Source organism: Apteryx rowi, unplaced genomic scaffold (assembly GCF_003343035.1).
Source record: "Apteryx rowi isolate R43461 unplaced genomic scaffold, aptRow1 scaffold_17, whole genome shotgun sequence".
Lineage (NCBI taxonomy): Eukaryota > Metazoa > Chordata > Aves > Apterygiformes > Apterygidae > Apteryx > Apteryx rowi.
The window spans coordinates 2,277,322-2,298,173 of NW_020447974.1; the positions used below are offsets into that span (position 1 = coordinate 2,277,322).

The 20,852-nt window shown below is 40.8% G+C and overlaps 1 protein-coding gene across 1 annotated transcript in view; it reads right to left on the bottom strand.

The window, feature by feature from the left end:
- Positions 1 to 1,575: 1,575 nt before the first annotated feature.
- FBN1 (fibrillin 1) overlaps positions 1,576 to 20,852 on the bottom strand; it is a 146,730-nt gene continuing 127,453 nt past the window's right edge. The window contains exons 49-63 of the mRNA XM_026060519.1: positions 18,548 to 18,613; positions 17,692 to 17,808; positions 17,229 to 17,348; positions 15,425 to 15,547; positions 14,918 to 15,049; positions 14,174 to 14,299; positions 13,306 to 13,512; positions 12,605 to 12,730; positions 12,284 to 12,406; positions 11,209 to 11,325; positions 10,298 to 10,426; positions 9,352 to 9,471; positions 5,725 to 5,956; positions 4,496 to 4,670; positions 1,576 to 1,965 (exon numbers count right to left, since the gene is read on the bottom strand). Of these exons, the coding sequence (XP_025916304.1) occupies positions 1,576 to 1,965; positions 4,496 to 4,670; positions 5,725 to 5,956; positions 9,352 to 9,471; positions 10,298 to 10,426; positions 11,209 to 11,325; positions 12,284 to 12,406; positions 12,605 to 12,730; positions 13,306 to 13,512; positions 14,174 to 14,299; positions 14,918 to 15,049; positions 15,425 to 15,547; positions 17,229 to 17,348; positions 17,692 to 17,808; positions 18,548 to 18,613 (2,303 nt within the window). The remainder of the gene's footprint in view (positions 1,966 to 4,495; positions 4,671 to 5,724; positions 5,957 to 9,351; positions 9,472 to 10,297; positions 10,427 to 11,208; positions 11,326 to 12,283; positions 12,407 to 12,604; positions 12,731 to 13,305; positions 13,513 to 14,173; positions 14,300 to 14,917; positions 15,050 to 15,424; positions 15,548 to 17,228; positions 17,349 to 17,691; positions 17,809 to 18,547; positions 18,614 to 20,852) is intronic.

Sequence of the window (20,852 nt, forward strand, 5' to 3'; positions counted from 1 at the left end):
ATTATAGCTCAATATTTGTTTCCTCTATCAACTACAATGCTATCCAATCGGCAGTTTCAGTGACACAGCTTGCTCCCTTTTCTTTTAGGTTTTATAGCATCACATCTCAGTAGGATGCTCTTCTGCTGAAAGATATACCAAGGCACTTACGTATAAAAGAACACTGGCATCTTCATACAATTCCTTTTATATTAAACCCAACTACAACCTGTGATTACTTTCTTTCAGTATTGGATTATTGCTTTGTAAGCAGTCTTAGATTATTCAACAGTAGCTGCTGAAGTGGAGGTAAAGAATAGAGTATTTTAAACAAGGCAGTTCTAGCAAAAAAAGACTTCTCAAATGAAATAAACATGTTTTCTGAATAATGATTTAACATCCAGTTTTGCCTGTTTTGGCTATCAAAGTTACTGATTGACAGGATTATTTAGGTCAAGTCATTGGAAAGGTTTTAACTTGCTTTTTTGGAGCCACGCAATAATTTTATAAAATTCCACTGCTGTTTAGATTTGTGAAGGTTTCTGTATTTCTTCCTTTCTTTGCACGAAGAATGAACAAATGGCAGCAGCATACCTTCAAGAAGAAATCAGCTGTGCACACAGATATACAACACCTTTCCTACCAGAAATGCATGAAGCATAAGAATTCAGTCTATCATACTTTTAGCAAGAACACAAGGCCACAGAATAAACTAAAAAAAAAAACTGTTTTATTGTGACATTTATGACATTGAACCCTTCTTGATATGAATGATTATGGGTACTCTTGACACGTTACATAATGTCATGGTGTAGGATGGCACTGATTGTCATCTGACTTTTGAGAATGTTTAATGGTCCCTACTGACCTCAGTGCATTTTGGTAAGTCACAGAAACTTTATCATCAGGTTTGTGTATACAGTTAACAAGTAGTTGGTCTTATAAGCACCATTACAAACCCTCACATTAAGGGTATTATTAATCTAGTTTACAAATGCTTCATTGATAAAAATAGCATGATTACAGTATACACACACTTAATTTACATGTAATGTATTATAGGCATAACTGAGATAAACTACTGAGCTAACTTTGGTTGATTGAAGTATTTAGACTGAATAATGGCAATTTTGGCTTCTAAGTTGTGTAAATATTACAGTGCATTTATAAATCTAGGTTGAAAATTTACTAGCACCAAATGGATATCATAGATGGCTGACCTAGTAAGTTGTAGTTGGAGAAGCGAAGTTTAAGAATTACAAAAATAGAGCTGTCCATCAGTTGAAAGCACATTCTTGTACCTCTGCTGAAATGATGACGTGTCTCAGCATCAGTGGCCAACTTCCAATGATAAAAGTCCCAGTTTTCAAGATTCAGCATATCAAGGTAGCTCAGCTACACTTAAAAGCCTGAGAAAGTGGTTGTTTGAGCTAGGGTATTCATCCTGTACCTTGTTTATGTAATAATATAATAGTGCTYGTTCATACCAATGTACTCACGTAAGATTGTACCTATGATATGGAGAATCTGATTGGGAGGAATATTCAGTCCTACCTATCTATCTTTGGTTTAATTATTTGGTCTTTGGTTGATGAATTAATGAAGCAATATCTGAATTTTCATTTTCAGGTTATCTCCCAGCTCACCACTGAGGTAGTCTTTGTCATGTTTCTCTTCAAGCTGGTTAAGTTCCTTCTTTTTATAGAGTGGAATACTACTGATTTGTAATGAATAGTTTCCAGGCACTGGCTTCTTCTTTGTGAAATGAAGGTAACTTATCCCGTCCTTCTTATTGATTCTAAAGAAACCATCTTCATTTCCAGAGTCAATTAAATATCGGTTATGKTTTGTCAGTGTTGTGAGGGCTGGAAGCAGTTCCAGGATGCGGTCTTTATTACTGAGCTCTGAGATGTTGATGGAGAAGACTGCTGCTTTCTCAATATCCCAGCTGGCGAGACTGATTGGTGGTTCCAGCTCTTGCTGATCCTGCACAAGAACAAATGATGTTAGCTGTCTTTGTCAGAGAACGTTTCATATGCACAAAGGCGTATGGATTTCTTACCCAGTTCTTACATTATTAATAAAATCGTTTTTAAAGGAGGTTCTGTAATATCACCTGTCAAACCCACTCTTGGTCTAGCTGCATAAAGACTTGTCAGAAAAAAAATAAAGTCTTTGTCACTGTCGCTGCGTGGGTAACAGGAGCGTGAGACATGCTGAAAGTTTCTATGTGTGAGTCCTGCTGCCTCACGAATGATGGCTGCGTGTGTTCAGAGCCTGTTGCCAGTCTCCTGCACACAGCAAAGGCAGGCCCTCCTCCTCTCTGTCACGAGGAATAACAAGCTAAAGTGAACCACGATGTGTGGAAGATAGCGCGGTCTGTGGGGGCGGCACGGCATTTAGGTGGGAGAAACAGTGCTTCTGCACAGCCGGGTGCAGCAAGAGGGTGCTGGAGAAGCAGCATCACCCCTTGCCTCTGAGCGAAGGTAGCTGAGCTTCTACGTGAGTCCCATATGTAATGCGACTGTTTTGGGAGCACATGTTTATAACAAACGTATGTTACACTGCARTGGCAAAATGGTAACACTTCAGCTAAAATATTATAATTTGGAAAGCAAGGGAATGTCTACGTTACCTCTGAGACAAGTGCTCTTATCCAGCACCAACCACAGAGAGCTTTGAAACACTTCGAATAAATGCAGTTTACAGTCCCAGCAGCCACTATGCCCAAAATCAAAGGTCCTCACTTTTCCGGGCAAAAGCACTTTGCTGCCTTCCCCTGTTAAGCAGAGAGCCATGCACCGAACACCAAACGGGAACTCCCTAACAGGCTCCTGATTTGCCCGCATTTGTGGATGTAAAAGCAAGCTCTTTGGCCCGTACATATAAACAGAGAGTACACATGACATTTGGCTCGGGGTACTGATGGTGTGAGGACATTTCACAAGAATGTTGAGCATCTCTTGGTATTTTGAATGAAACACATTTGCACACACAGACACACACACACGTACTTTCAACCGAACTGCAAATATCTGAACAGTGTAGAGACCAGCCATGACCTGCTTCTTCTAGCACATCCCTTCACCTATAACACCACCATCATCTTAGACTGGATAAGGAAGCGTGAAGTCAAATGACTGAACTGGTGAAACTCCTCCTACAAGCTGTTCAGTTTGTTAAAGTCTATATATAATTAGTGTAAACATTAAGGTTGAAGTCCAGTGACTGGTGCTGCATTTTGGACTGGGTCATTAGACCGGGCATTTCTGACCTTATACTACCAGAAGTTAAAAATAAGCTAATCTTGCACACCTAAGGCAATGCAAGGAGTTTTAATTTTGTTCAAGAGACTACAATAACATTATACATTACAAGATCATACTTCTACCATGACTTCTGCACTCATACTCCAAGGTGCAATGCTGGAAGCAGGCAGCTTCTGGACAATTTTGCTGCAAGCCAAACTGAAGAACAAACAGGATTACAACAGTCTCAAGAACGTAGTGTCTCACTGTTGTGATCAATTCATAACAAACCCCAGCAGGAGGAGTATGGTGAAGGATTTACATTTCTTTAATGCTATTTTGAGAAATGTTTGCTAAGAACTAAAGGAAAATATCTCCCCCCCCAAGATGAGTGAAAAGGGATGCATATCCTTTATGTACAGACAAAACTTGTAACACAGCAGACTGCTTTTCATGTAATATAGGTGCTGACATCACTTCTTATTGGTATTATTTGGTTTAAAAAAAAATGATGACAACAACAGCTACAAAGAAGAGGAGTTGGGTGAGCACTGCAATAGATTTTAAGCATGTCACTGACATGCCATTACCCCATTCAGAGACGAATGGAAATCTGTCCCTATTCCCAGTGACTTCCTACCAGTGATACATGGAGCTTGGCCTCCTGTCCTGCTGCCCAGGCCAGCGGGTGAGCATCACGCGCCCAGCCGTGCTGGGCTGCCTGCCCCAGCCTGGAAGGCTGGGTGACCGTAAGGGTACAGACGAGACCCAAGAAAGGCTGCAGCAACAGGATGCTCTGGACTCCCTCCAGGTCCAGTATTTGTGTCCAGAGCTCTGTGTTTGCTTTGGAGAGGCTTCCAGCTCCAGACACTCGCCATGGCCCTGCTTGGCCAGGGGTCCCCACCACTCGGATCGACGTGTTCTGTCCAGCCACAAGGTCACACAAGTGTTTTACATACCCGCTGCCCTCTGACATCAAGCGACCTTTGCTGGTGAGTGCACTGCCTTCTAGATAGCTGGGTGGGCGTTTAGTTTTCGTGTTTGATGCAACACAGATATTTAGCATAAAAGGCCTTCAGAGGATGACCTTTGCCTGATGACAGTGAAGAACTTCAAAAAGCCCCCACAGAACTTGATGTTCAAAAACAGCTCTTTGGTTTACTCCAGGGTCTAATTTTTTCCTGTGGGATTCTCTCTTGGTACACTTTCTTCCGAGACTGGCTTTCACACGACAACCCCAAACCCTTTCACCCAAGAAGGTCAATTACCTCTGCTTCATTTGCAGTTTCATTAGTGCTTCTGCGCTTTCTTCCTCTCTTGGGATAGCCATTGATTTTACATTCATAACAAGCTTCTGGAGAGAGGGAGTTGTCATCTACTTCTCCACTGACTGATAACTCTTGTCCTTGACCTCTGCCTAGCCCCACTCCAGAAACACAGTGTCTGAGGAAAGAAGAAAACCAGGTTAATTCCAGTAAGACATACATTTCAACAAAGCTAAATTTAGGAGACTGAATACAAATAATAATAAAGCAACTATGTTGTACTCTTTTCCCAGGAAAAATTTCTACTGAAGTCAACAGGCAAAATTCTCACTGAATCACAATGCAACCAGCTCTTTGATTTCAAGAATCTGGCTCCATGAGGCTTTGCCTAAGAGAGACCTGCCAATATTTAACAGTTCTAAAAACACAGGCTTAAGCTCTGAGAAGTTGTTATTAATTCCTGGCATCCGACCTGGAACACATTGAAAGAGACCAATTTTCAGAAAGTGCTGAAAAATCTGAAAATTGGGTCTTTCATAATGTGTCCCAAGTGAGCATCCCAAAGCTTTTAGTCACTTCTGAAAATTTAAGCCACAGTCTTTATGCCTTCCATTTCAGTGCTTGGTCCTACACGATGCCCTAATACTCCTAGTGGGACAAATGAGAATTGGATATTTAATCAAAAATGATTCACTTGGAACACATAAGAATACGGAACGTACAGAAACACAAGAGCACACAAAATTGTCATTCCAATCAGTGGGTGAAACCACTTGTATAATATTGTTTAACTCTGGAGCTGGTGGGGGGGGTTTCTTGTTTGTTGTTGTTTTGTTTTGTTTTGTTTTGTTTGTTTGTTTGTTTTGAGAGAGAAGCGATGCGCTACAAATCACAAAGAGAGGTGTGAGCTCCCAAGTGGCAGGCTTGGAGAACTTGGCTAGCTGCTTGGCTGTGCAGGAGAGAGCTGAAAGGAGCAGCTGAAGAGAGATTATTGAGTCAAGTAGCCCCGGACCAAATTTCCTTAAGCAGTAAAACCACATAACTCCCTTCCCTCTGTTAGCTCTCCCCTGCCTCAGGTCCAAATTAGGCAGGTGCGTGAAACTTAAGCACCTCCACAGTCCCATCCCTTTTTCACTGGCGCTATCGCCTGTGGTTCTGCAGCTCCACACTACAGAGAAGGGAATGGATTATGTCCCCTTAGTGTCCATTAGTTTAAAATTAGAATCCCTTACCCTTGTCCTATTCTGAAGTAACCAGGTGGACATCCACAGACATAGCCACCTTCAGTATTTGAACAACCATAACTGCATGGGGCTTGTGCAGAACCGCATTCATTGATATCTTGGCAACCTCCACTAAACTGTTCATACTGAAATCCGGTAGGGCACATACATTTATAGCTTCCCAAAGTATTGTGGCAAGATGCTCCTCCACAAATGTGTGCACTGAGACACTCATTTTCATCTGGAAAGGAAACAGAACATATCACATTAACTTTTATTCTCAGGTCTAGTCTGACCTACCCCTTCAGAAAGGTCTACGCTTGACTCCGTTGCTAAACATGCTGCCACATGAGCCGCCCAGAAACAGAGAACAGTGCTTGGCCTCACCCTTGGCTGGGGCAGTGGTCGCTAGGAAGTGACTACACCATACAACAGAGCAACATTTGGCCTACTCTGCAGAAGATGTTTCATGCCACGTGAGCTCATGCTCTGGAGATCAGAAGAGCAGAGGCGGCAACTTTCTTTTGCTCCAGAAACAGTTGAGAAGAACAAAACTTTGTACAGCTGAGAATCTGGTCTTGTTATCCCATGTTTATAATGCTATACAACGTTAAAGGAAAAAGAGTAACAACTTAAACTACGACACCTTTTCCAAGCACTGAGAATCCCTCCCTACACAGAAACATTTAAATAGGAGGTACAGGTAAGGTACAGGAGCAAGCAGTAAAGTAAAAATAAAAGCAGCTGTAGGTATGAAAGAGTGACGCATTCTGGGCCAGCCCTTTTCCAAACTTCACAAGAATGGCACTGTAGGAGTTCAAGGTCAGTTCAGGCTTGTTTACTGTAAATGGATGGTTTGTTAAATACAGTTGGTATGAACGTTTTCTCTGATGAGGCAAATTGCTTTGAAAAGCTCTGAGTGCTATTGTTCTCCGTTTGCTGTGATAATGCAGCCGAACGTGTGCGTGTCTGCGTGTGCACATGCCCAGCCTCTGGACACTGCAAGGATAAAACATACAGCACACAGCGGCATCGCTGACCTGAGCATCTAGGTTGTAGGAGAATAAGTACTAATTCAGAACATTATTGTCTTTTTCCGAACAATGTGGCTATTCTTGTTTAAAAGCAATCCCTTTACTTCTTGCAGTGTGATTTATGGCATGGTGCACTACAGAACTGCCTGGGCAGGGGATGCAGTCACACACAGTACAAGGCTTGGGAGGAACCAAAGCATTCTTCAGTGATTATCTAAATATGTGTTGCAGCAACATCAAAAGTCCCTGAACACTTCATTAATAAGCTAAAAAAGACACAAACTGTTCGCAGAGTTGGGATTGCCAAGTAATACGAAGGAAGTGTCTTGGAAAAACCTATTACATAGATTCTTCCCCTGTGGTACACCCAGGAGATCTAGATAAGCATCTTAAGCATACACAGTTACAGACATTACAATTTGAACATGTGGAGACCACAAGGTATTGAAACCTGGTCTGTAGGAGGTTTGCCATTAACTTGGAGCAATATTTCAATTGCCATCATTAAGGCATCATACCTAACACAGCTGAACTCGCAACAATTATGGCAACATCATAAACACAATTTTGGGCCACAAAGAGTTGCTACACCAAGAGGAGATGTGTTCCTTGGTCTAGCTTCACACCAGCTTGAGTGTGGACACTGGTGAGGTTAGGTCCCATATTTTGGGTGATTGTTGGAAGAAAAAATATGAAAAGAGAGAAAAAAAACAGGTACACTAGGCATGGATAATGTATGAACTGTGCTGTCAGGTGCCAGCCTTGCTCACAGGTGCTTTGCGCTCACTGACACCCACTACGCTTCCATGTTCAACTTCATCAGGAAGGAGGGGTGCCCTGATGCTGGAGGTAACCAAGACTCCTTCCCTACAGTTTGGGTTTCTGCCTGGACTACCTGGTGTCCAAGAAGGTGGAAGTGTCAGCTGAGTCTCTAATATCTATTGCACCCAAGTTGAAGTCTTTCTTTCAATGAGGGAAATAACGGTGCTTGTGGAATTTGAAGTTGATATTCCCTCTAGGAAATCTGCAGAGTAGCCAATAGGTTTAAAAGCCAGAATAACAGTGTTCACCTGGTTTGAAAACCGGGCTAAAAATAGGCTTTTAACTAGGCCTGGCTAGTTAAATGGTATCACTCAGGAAGACAGGGATTTCACTTGGAAAAAGCAAAGATATTTTGCAAAACTGAGCGAGCTGCATTTTTTCACATTCTACAATATCCTCCAGCAAGCARACCTGGGAGTGATGAAAATGCAGATTCTTATTTACAGGCTTTTTTGGTTATTATTTATCGTACAGATTAAATTTGAATTTAACCCAAAACTGTGCTAGCCTAATTAATATTTTGGAAAACCACCCTCCTTTTGTGCTCCCTTCCCGTTCTCTTATATGTAATAGGTGTTGAGTGCTGGAGCACAAGCAGACAAACGTCACAGCAAGGACCACATAAAATGCCAGGAAGTTTGGTGAGCATAATTAAAAGCAGAGACCTCCCTGGAGCACCACAATGATAACAAGCAAAGGCATTTTTATGTTTCCAAAAGCAAAGAAAGACAAATAAACAGTTATGAAGCCCTCCGTTCTCAAAGAGGTCATCATACACATCTCTAACTATCCATGCAAGACTAGCTTGCATGAAGTCCATTAAATGTGACTAAAAATGCACAAAACTGTCATTAGCAGAAATAGGATTCACTTTTCTCTTGTTTGAATTTGGTGTGTTCATGCTACATTGCTGAAACACAATGCAGAGACATTTCCCATGACTTCTGCACAGGACCCACTTTCTGCTCAAGTCATACTCAGCAGTAATGCTCTGCACATGCAGCCTCATCTATGAGGGCTCAGAGACTTGGGACAAAACCAAAGTTTAAACAGGGAAGAAATGTGCATTTTAATTGACCAGCATATTTACTTTTTAGCACAAATAAGGAGCACTACCATTTGCTATTTACGACCAAAAAAAGAGTGTCCTGTAAGCACGTCTTATAAACTGTATCCCAGTGCTTGCAGGGAAGCATCTTTAGACAGACTGCAGCAGTCTTGCTGAATTATGACAAATAGTTAATTTTGTAAAGAGAACAGGCTTGCACAAAACAACCTTCCTCTAGGCGTGCTAAAATTGATAAAAGCACAGACTGAATATGATTTTAAGAGAATTTTAGATGCATTAGGCCAGAAGTTTAATATTACACTGTAACAATTCAGACTTGTGGGTTTGATTCTGCCAGGTTCTACCTACCATCAAGTCTCAGATGGGAGCTGTGTCTGAGTAGAGTGCTGCATGGTTGAGTAAGGCATCCTAGTTTGGATCATGAAATACACGAGCAATACCAGTTCCCTCAAAGTCAATACAACTTCCAGCACCCTCAAGGATGAGCTTGTGCTTAAATACTTCATTGAATCAGGGCCTTGGCCTGATTGGGTGTTTCCTATCAGCTTTGCTTTTCGCCAGAGGACACATCACATTTATAATTAAACTTCACTGAACTTTGTGAATTATAATCAGAAAAAAAATATGGCAAACTGCCCCACAGCTCTTCATTTCTTGCTGCTAATAAAGGTAACAAGCATTTTAATGTACGAATTTAAAAAAATGACTTGCCAACACATTGGTTCCATTGGTARTGCTGAAGATATCCTTGTGGGCAGCTACACCTGTATCCTCCAATTATATTCTGGCAACCATGCTGACACCGGTGGTTTCCATCACATTCATCAACATCTAGAAAGGTGAGATACACTCTGAATCTTTGGAAAGAAGCTCAAATTATGCTATAATTGAAGAGTGTATTAAAAATAATCATATATATTCATGTATCATATATAACCATATATTCCAGTATTTTCCAAAACACTGGCCAGCCTTTGAAGACCACTTCAGGTTTGGATTTGTGGCTCCACAGCAAGTAACTTAGGGCTGAAAACTACTGAAAGCTCCAATTCAGCCACAATATTCAAGGCTTCTGCATTGTGCTGTGGAGCAGAGAGCAGAAAGCCATCCGTACAAGGGACCACCAAGGCCTTCCTACTGCTCTCAGCTACTAGTAAAGAGCTCCTTGGCTTGTACCTGAGCATCCAACCTGGGAATCCCAGCATATCCTGTTTCAAAGTAAACTAACCTTTGTCCCAGGAGAAGGCTCTAGAGGATCTAGGAACTGAGAGGAATAAAGTCTGCAGCCCTTGCACTATCTGTTTAGCAAGTTGCCTTGAACTTGCGAGACTTCCTGTCCTCAGTGCCTCAGAAATTCAGGCAGGATTCAACAGAAGTTCACTGAACTTATGATGCGTAAACTAAAACATTTCAGGCTAAAGGCTAAATTACAGTTTCCACAGAAAATTTCTGTCCAGCTCTTTAGCATCCAGGATTAAATCTATCTATTCAGGCCCGTGGAGAGAAATATCTCCTTGTTGCTAACTTTCCATACCCACATACCCACACACGATCTACACGTGCTCGCTCCACAGGTCCTCCTTGGATGACAGTATGACAAGAGAAAACCAAGGAAGCAAGAGAAGTCCAAGTTAAATGCACTGTCTGTTTTACCTACCTTCACAGCTAAGCCCAGTCTGATCGAGTGAGAAGCCACGCTGACACTCACAAACAAAACTTCCTGGTGTATTCTGGCAAATACCCTTTGCCCCACAGAGATTGATTTCAGTAGCACATTCATTATTGTCTGAAGGAAACCAAAGCCTTAGTGTTAGTTTTTATTACTTGTTGTGAAGATAGCATTTAGCAATGCTGACAATGAACAGACTGACAAGCCACAGAGAAACATGAGCAATGTAGACATCTTATTGTCCTCTCCATTTTCTACCTTGCACTACAGAAGGAGAGCTGGTATTGCATTTTCATTTGGAAACACTAGCAACGGCTATGGGAAGAGAAATGTTTCCTTTCTTCACCAAGGATCTGGAGTTTGATGTTTGTCTTCAAAACACCCCCAAACTCATACCAATACCACAGGATCAAACTGCTGCAAACCAGATCCAACTTGCAGAGCAGAACACAGTGTTTGCAGGAAGTAGTTTCATTTGACATTTCCACAGACCTAGTGGGTATGTGTTCAAAGGACAACTGCAGAAATGTATGTATTTAGTGCTTATAGTTTAAAGGATCCTTGACATGGCCTCTAGTGTGGGACCTGCAATGAACTACAGAAATATAATGAATTTTTCACTTGCTGGTGAAGAAAGGATCAGAAACGATTTACCAATTAGTGTTTTTACTGTAAGGTCTTTGCAGTGGGAAAATTCAAAGACATGGATTGTGAAAACAAGGGAAGGTAGGAGGAAGAGCCTTTTTGCACCTTCCGCTCTAGTAGGACTGGGATCAGTATTTGGCCTAGCTTTCCATTTGGTTTCTTAAAAAGCTGATTCCACCTTCTTGTTACTTTGCTTCTGCAGGAACAGTCAGTAAGAAATCCCAAATCTGAGTCTACATTCCCACGTGTCTTACCTATGCAGGCTGTATGGTGCTGAGTGAATCCAGGAGGACATTTGCAAGTAAAGCCCCCAATAGTGTTGACACAAAGGAACTGGCAGTTGTGCTGCTTTGTTGCACATTCATCAAGATCTAAAAAAGAAGTAGACATTTTTCGCTTGTGTTCCCTAAGGAGGAGCCAATAGTCCTGCTGGATTTAGACAGAACTGACTGCAAACAAATGACATATCAAACGAAGCCTTATGAATCTCCGCCTCACTTTCCATGCTGGCTTCCAGTTCCTCTCACATGGAGCCCCACATGTAGCGACTGGGACTTTGGAGTCATGCTAATGCAGGATTACAGCAACCACTCTCATCTTTCCAAAAGATGCTATTACAAAATAAATGTCTGCTCTCATTGCAGTCTATAAATGGGAAGTCTCCATCTTCACAAGAAGAAGTGTCAGACTGCGAAATAGTATTGCAATGAAGAATGCTATTACTCCAGAAGAAATATTTAAATGCTAATGACAGAGTAAACCATTATTTCCAATTCCAAGGTTAGAACTGCTGCTCTAACTTGCGTGGGTTTTAGCCAGACCTTTGCTACCAAGATACATAAATAAATAAAAATATAATGAACATTTTTAAATATCTCTTGCCCTGCTGTCCCTTACCCAGAATGCTGCAGAGGTGGAAGGTTAAAACTTTGTTGAAGCTGCACAAGGTTCTGTAAACCCTGTTCATCTTTTTGCCACAGATCATTAGAGTTACTATAATTAGCAGCCATTAAGATACATTTATCATTGCAAAATACAGCTTAAATCAACAGGCTTACCATTACAGGACCAACCGTTTATACCACTGGTTCCCAAACCTTTTAAGACCAGCTGCTATCAGCCTGAAAAAATTCATGGGGATCTACTGTTCATCCACATTATCAAGTTAATTAAAACATCAGCTCCATCCTGTGCAAGCCAATTTCCACTGTCCTTAGTGGAAATACTTACACAAATCAAGCAGACAGATTTACATCACCTGAATGTTCTTGGATTGGTATTTGCCTGTGAAACACAGAATTTCTGCAGCAAACTCTTCTCACTTTTTACCTTTGCAGCTTCTCCCATCTTCTTGGAGGATGTACCCTTTCGGACACGAACACTGGAAGCTCCCCTCTGTGTTTTTGCAGATGAAATTGCAAGGTTTCGGTGACTCATTACATTCATTCAGATCTAAAAAAGGAAAAAGCAGACACTTAAATGATGACAAACAGGATTTGTGATAATACGTTTTAAAATAATCAGAAAGAAATCCCCCAAACCTGCTAATGAATGGCATTTACTTTTCTCATTTTTCAAAATTTCTGTGCTTCCTTCTCCAAGCCATCTCAGAGCAATAAACTTAAATACACAACACAACGAAAAACCTACCTATGCAAAGAGTGCCAGTTATATCTGTAGTATAGCCAAGATTGCAATGACAACGATAAGATCCTCTCTCATTGATGCATTCCCCGTTACGACAGACATCATGAATAACCTTGCACTCATCAATATCTGCAATTAAATAGAGGTTAGTTCATAAACGAAGAATAAGAAGAATATATTTTATCCTACTTCAGTAGATCCTTGTGACCTGACATGGAAAAAAAAACCCTACATAAAAACAACATAAAATCATGAAGTATTTCACAGACTACGGAGAAATACTAAGTAAGAAAACATGGACAACTAGAATTGATCGCGTATTAGCCTCCATAAATAAATAAATAAACCCCACTTTGCTTTCATATACACAAATAGCTCTTAATCAGTACCTACCATACACTCAAACGCGAGCGTGCGCATGYCCATCCAAGCGCCTGTCAATCACTCAGCATGCAAAACAAGCATCTGCGAAGCCAGTCAGGAGCCTAGGACTGGGCTGGGTGCTGGGGCACCCAGAGTCTGTGGCTACGCACCCTCCCCCACCACATCCTGCATTCTCTCCACACAAAAACGTGCAGAATATTTGGACTGATATCTGAAGTATTTAACCGCATTCTGTTTAAGGAATTCACATCATTCAAGAGTGCAAAATGCAAGAGTTCATAACTTATCACTGAATCTTGCATTGTGTAACAGGGCAGTACCTGCTCCATTAGACATGTATCCTCGGCCATGAGGGCAAAGCTTTTTGAAGGCCACAGTGCCTGGGAAGGGGCAGACCTCACAGTTTGGCCCCCAGCCTCGGCCACCGTCGCAGCAGCATTCAGACTTGGTGACGGAGTTCCTGTTGCTTGATCCGATCTGACACATACTTTGTAACACTTCAATGAAGCAGTAGCCCTCCCTGTTGTCTGGAAGACAAATTATGCATCACACAGAATCCTAACAGCGATGACCTTCAGAGGGTCATGAGATATTAGGAATTTAGTCAGAAATATAAAAGAAAGGAAGGCATACTTCACCCTGGGACTGTGGAACTGAGAATGAAAGACTACCAGCAGTAAGAAAGAGAACACGATTTCTAAGGGAAACAAAGAAGACAGGAAATTTAGCAAAAGGTGGAAGACAAGTTACATTATGCTTATGAAAAGATACGTTTCTGTCTGAACCCAGAGAAAAAGGACTGGCTGAAAATAGGAACTAAAGAAAAGGCAGAGCAATTCCAGGCTGACTAACACACTGCACGGTGAGCTTTCACAGCATGCCAGCACAATCTAATAGACCAAAGCAGGCATACGATTAACACAGAAAGAGTGAACTTGCAGGAAGGCACCTACTTATGAAGGCCCTTTCCTGAAGGTACATAAATTCAAGAGTGTGTTTACTCACTACTACATCTCTAAGCTTAAGCTCTTGAGCACTTCTTCAAAATATAGTAAAGATATTAAGTGGTAAAGCGATCCCAACCAAGAGTCACCACCCACTGCCAAAAATACAGATACAGAGACTCCCAGAAAAGAGAATTTCTGCTATTAAAGCGGGAGTTTGCTGAGGTGTTACTGTGGGACTTACCAAGGCATTCGTTCTGGCTGTCACTGACAGTGAATCCCTCATTGCATTCGCATCTGTAACTTCCCACAGTGTTTATGCAGCGGCCGTTCTCACAGAGCCCAGGTTTGGTCTGACATTCATTCTCATCTGCGTTTTTGAAACGATAGACAAAAATCAAGCCCCTCACTGGATTAATGCAGGTTTGAAAGGTTTCTATGGAACTTTTTAAGCTGTGCATTGTGTCTTGTTAAAGTTGCATAAATACAGACTTTCTTAAAATTCTCTTTTGTTCAATTTTCAGAGGAAATACGACAGTCCAGCTCAACATCATACATTTTGTTACTAAGTTTTCTCTGCAACTTGTTCCTCACTGTTTTTCAAAATTATTTGACAGTTACAGCTTCACTTCTGAATGCACTGCAGTTTAAAAACAATACAGATCTACCTTCATTCATGTCAACAGAGATACACAAGTTTACAGCAGTAGGCCCAATTCTCTGCTTTCTTCACTCAGAGCAATTCATCAACAGCAGTACAAACTGATTGTAAAGACAGACACTTCCAGATTTTCTACTTACTGCCCAGATGTATGCACAGAGTGAGGAGAACAGGGAAGGAAAGAGTATATAGCACCAGTGGATCTGTTATAAAGGTAGTTGCATAATTCTTCCCTTGAGTTCCTTAACACTGTTGTCAAATCCAAAATTTTCAGCTCTGCTGTGGAACTGTGTGTTTGTAGAGCTTCAGCACTTCAGCGTCACTTACCTACACAGCCTTCTGCATCTGGTCTGGGCTGATAACCTGGTCCGCAGATACACATATAGGTACCTATTAGGTTTTTGCACTCCATTTGTTTTGAGTCGCAGTCATGAATACCTTCTTCACACTCATTCTGATCTAAAACACAGGTTTAGACTTCGTTATAGACAGAGACCCTACTGGAAATTCACAACAGTAAATTCTGACTTTGGACTTCTAATCATAATCAAATTCTACGCAAGCTTTTACTGTGCTAAATTAACTATAAGATTTATTAGTCTAAAGAAAATTGATTTCTCCTAAATGATCTTTTTTCAAGGCAAGATAAAGCCACATCATCTAATATGACTTCATTTTATGCAGATGTATAATTCTATAGGCAGGATAAGGCTAATATAATCAACTCCATAATGCAAGGCATTGAATTTCATCCCAAATTCTCCTCTCTGACTCAGTTACTTCTTGGGATTAAAACTCCAGCCCACTACTGCAGTAGTCCAGCAGGAACTTTACCTCTGCACATCCTCCGGTCCTCTCGCAGAACATAGCCGGTGGGGCACTTGCACTCGTAGGACCCAAAGGTGTTCACGCAGCGGAAAGCGCACAGCAGAGGGTTCTGAATGCACTCGTTCACATCTGGATTCGGAGCGACAAAGACCACATGGGAAGTGAAACACGCTTTTGCGAGATGCAGCAGGCAAGAATACACAGGTTTTAGTTATGCTCGATATCACAAATCCCAGTTTGCTGAGGGCTAAATTTTAATGCTTGAGGACCCACAGTTCTACTAATAATGGATTTCTGTTTAGGAACAGCCAGCAGGCATCCCAGTTGCCAGGATCTTTGCACAGCTACCTGAAGTCTCACTATCTTCAATGGCAAACAGTCAACAGAAATAATTTCCAGATCCATACTGCCAAAATACTGTCTGAGTTAAAACATCTCTTTTACACATCCAGGCTCAGTTTTTATGGCTAGTTATTTTTAAATTCTAGATTCGTTAATTCATCTTCTTTGTACATGGAATTCCACAAAACAATACCCTACTGGAAGCATTATCATTTTGAAGTGCATTTACACACACTCTGTGCTACTCTAGAAATTATTGCTAATGATGTTTACACACTCTGCTAATTCCTCCGCTGCAACTGGACCTCTCACCCAAATTCCACGGGGAAGTGAATGAAGCTCTAACTGCATATAAAGCTAAAACAAGCTAATGCAAAAGTGGAAGCAATCTCTTGTAAGGGATTGCAAACTAGATTGTGGCAGATAATTTAAGAACAGCTGTGTCAGGTCAGATGAGAGTGTCAGAATGTCCTAGGACATTTTCCTTTCTCTGGAAGTAATTGGAGGAGAGTATTTAAAAAAACAAACAACAAACAAAACTTACCGTATACACAGAGATCCTTCTCCTGATACAGCCCCTCAATTTAAGGACTTCCACAGCCAAAAGCCACATCTAAACTATCAAGTTTAATTTCCACTGACGGATTCCCACACAAATTTGTATGATCTTTTTTGGAACAATTTATACTTGTGGCCTCACTAATATTCTGCAGTAATGAGTTCCACAACTTAAGTAAGCACTATGCATATAAAAAATGTTTGCTTTGGTTTGTCTTACATTTTCCCTCCAGCTCTGGTACGTTTACCAGTCATGGATTTATAGATTTCAGTTACATATCTCTTCAGCCACATTTTCACAGTGAAAAATTCTAGTCTAATTAATTTTCTTCATACCTCTTCTATACCTCTGATCTTCCTTACTAACCCATTCTTTGCACACTTCCAAATTTTTACTTTTGGAATGGGAGACCAAAGCACTGGAAATATTCAACATCGGGGTACCATGGTCAATTTATAGTACTGTAATTGGGTTTTCTGTTTTGTTCCCTCTTTCCAAACAAACCCAAGAGTTCCATTATCTACTCTGATCTTTGCTTAGCATTTTGGAAATCATCCACAATGACTCTCTTCACTCAAGGGTTATCTCGGAGGTAAGCTAAAACTGCACGTACAATAAGCAGCGTTTCTGGGGAGTGTTTTGTAGGGACCATACCCCAACATGCTCCCTGGGAAGTCCATTAGCAGTTACTACCTCAAAGCCTGTTCACTCAATTTCCACAAAGAAGTACCACAGTTCAAAGTGGATACCAGAATAAGGAACTTATTTTTCTGTTTCAGATAAAGATGCATCATTCCAAAAGTGTCTATTTTTTTTAGCTGCTTTACTTTCCTCAGCTGTTTCTGAAATCAGGAAACTGTATTTCACCATAAAAGTGCAATGACAATCCTGAACACTCGGGAGTCTCACCTTCACAGGTCATCATTGGTCCAGGCTCAAATCCCTCAACGCAGGTGCATTCAAAACCTCCTACCACATTTCTGCAAGTTCCATTTCCACACGGATTTCCAACAGCACATTCATCAGTATCTGCGAGGAGTTAAGGCAGGAATACAGGGTTACACTCAACTAGAAAGTATAAAACTTAAGGTTCTTGATATATGCCAGTTTAAAATCCAAGAACTCACTTAGGTTAATGAATTAGTTATAGAGTCCTAGCAAAATTTGGGACCGGCAGAGGTTATCTGAGCCAAGCCCCCACTCAGAGCAGGACCAACTTGGAGCAGGTTGCTCCAGCCCTGCCCAGTTGGCTTTTGAGTATCAATGAGGATGGATATGCCACAATATTAGAATATATCCCCACTGTTCCTTAATACCATACTTAGGGATTCAGAAGATGCTTTAAAATGGAAGATGAAACAGCTATACTTACCCACACATTGAGCTCCTTGCAGGATGTAACCATACGGACATTCACAGCGGAAAGACCCATCTGTGTTGATACACTGCCCAAACTTACAATTATCTGGATCAAGGCACTCATCCACATCTTGACCAGAAAAACAAAGAACATATTTAGTGCACTTTATTTCATGTGGTTTTAGACCCCTCTCAAAGAACAAGTTTTGTTCTGGCAGAAAATACTCCTGAGCCCACAACAAAAATACTAATATTATATGAAATTTGATTTGTGAGGATGAGGGCACAGAATCCAACTTGCAGGTCAGCTTTCAGAAAGCAGAACAGAAACTGATTCCAAATGCGAGATAAAATATCTCTCTGAGCAGGGCCATAGGCAAAAGAGATATCAAAAACAGTAGCCATCCAACTCACCTTAACTGAAAATCTTTTGCCAATACAGCCAAAGTGCTGTTTGTCTTGGGAGAGAATATAATGCACTGAGGGGATCTGGGAAACTGTGGTGTGCACTTACTGGAGGATTAAAAGCTTTCACTGTAAATAAGCTACATATATTCTATATGAAAGGGAAAGTATACGATATGGTTCATTTGCTAGATCATAGACAAGTTTCCTAGAAAGTCATCTCAGTCTAAATTAAAAAGCTAAATGTGCTGCTCTAAAATAAGATTAATTTCTGATATACAAGAGATTCAGGCTTGAATTTAAAATCTGTATAAATAATTGAAAATAACGTCTAGACATTTCTAAGATTCATGGCTTTTGGAAATATTTGCAGAGATGTTCTTTCCAGTTGAAAGGGAGTATAGCTTATGGGTAGAAAATGGCATACTAATGCTACAATGGTAACATACAGTTCAGTCACTCACCCAGCCTTGCATCACCAGGTCCAACAAGGATGCCAATTCCAAATGGACAAATCTGCCGGAATGCCTCTGTAAAAAACAAACAAACAAACCAAAAAAACCCAAGTCAAACCATATGCTAAATTCTGTCTTGGCAATCAACATTACCCATGAGCTACAGAACCACTAGTAGTGATTCATCCTTCCAGTCAGATACTGGCAGCACTCCTCACTATTTTAATACACTTAAGTGTGTTTTTGTATATGTGTCCATGTGCATGTACTCATGTGCAGATTCAGAAATATAATATGTAAGCCTATAACTTAATTTGGTCTTACAAACATGTAAAAAATGTATGCTCACTTTATATTTCACCCTATCTTCTGTACATATATGTAAAATCCTGCAAATAATTTGCATTATTTAACTTCCTTTAAGGAGCAAACTAATGCAGTATTTCCATTAAAAATGTAACAATACCAATGACTGCATTCTTTTCTCTTGTAAATGAAAGATTTTCTACAATTTAATTCGTAGTCACTAGTTAGTAGCTGTTCAAAGCATCTCAACCTCTCCACAGTAAGCAATAATTTTACTACAGATAGGCTGAGAGTATAATTTCTGGGTTCAGCTTAGACTGAAGTTACCACACAGTTTCCAAATCCACAAGGATTTATTGAGCTGTTTTTAAAGACTTAAAGATGATGCAAGTCTTTTCAGTCATTCTCTACTCTTTGTCGCAGAAAGAATGTACTTCCTTATTTCTGTGAATTACCTAGCATATTCCGGGCATTAAACTATCTAAGAAATCATAAATTTCCACACTGATGGACCAAAATACAATGTGATCACAAAGGTCATTCAGATTCAAAAACCCACATAGTTTTGGTCTGACACTAAACAAAAAATACAAGCCCTGCATATGAAAGTAACCTCCTTCCTCTCCCCTCTAAGCGGTACCCTGGATACAGCGACACAGGACAGTAATTCAAGCCACCTCAGGCCACCGTGGAGTATCTGCTCTATTGACCCTGCTCAGAACATAATAGAACCCTTCCCAAGACGCAACTTTTTGCTTTGAAATCTCAATAGGCTGTAAAGAGGTTTACAGTACATACAATCTTAGAGATGGCTGAACAAATGTTATGTTATTCTTTAGCTGAAACACACTAGCTAACCTTTGCTGAGGTTGTCCAACATGGAAGTTAAATATAGATGCACACTGTGCACTGACAAGAACAAGGTGCCTAGCATAGTGCTACTCAGGGAGCAGGGAACTCAGCCCCCTACGCTGGGCAGCACAAACAGTACCACTTGCTCAAGCCTTCAGAAGGGGACTCAAGTGGTGCGTGTGCTCGGGTTTGCTAGCCTGCATTCGGGTGCGATACGGTGGAGAACATGTCAAAGACAACAACTGAGTACACTGCCCAGGACATGCTAAGACATAAATTTCCTAGGCTCAGATATCTTGAAGCCTTTTCTTTTTTAAAAGATGAGAAAAATGGCCATGATCTCATCATTTGAGAGCAGTTTGGACTGGGAAAAATATATGAAATGACACTTCAAGGAAATGCTGTGAAGTGTACCATGCCTTTCCAACCGACTTTGGCTCAAACACTCCAGGGGCAACTGAATGAGACACGCACAGAGAATAAGCCTCAAAGGAGTATTGCAACTGGTGCATCTTATATCTCTTTTTCCCCCCCCTTGGCTTTGGGGAGGATTGTCTGCAAAACATCTACATGATTTATTAATGAAATGAACTATATTAACGTATTGCTGAAACCCATGTGTCATTAAGAATTAAATTGTACTACAAGGGTACAAAGCCCTGTTGACTTTTTTGATGCCTTGTTAGTCAGATTCTTACAAAGAATAGTAAAAAGGAAAGTGTTTAGCACAATTCTGGGTAGGGAGCCTTTCCTTCATCAGGGCCGCAGTTATGCCATTTCTTTTTGCAAGTCCTTCACAATGATGAGAATGAGTTTTGTTTTTTTTTTAATAATAAAACATGGCCAGAAAATGTGACATGGGGACTGATATGTGGATCCAGTTCTAGTTCTACTGTTCTTAAAAGAACTAAAGAGATTTCATGTTATGGAGCCACTTCCTATACTTCCTTACAATTAGAGGAATTCCTTTGTGTCTGGCAGATCTGTACAGTCAGAACCTATCAAGGACCTAACACTCTCCTCTGATTTTAGTATCTAACTCCTTCAGAGCATTATACTCTCCACCTAATCACACCGACAAATCTGCAAAGCAAACATGGAATATGTATTTCTTGAGAGACCTTTTTTGCAACTGCAAAGGCATCTACAGAGATCA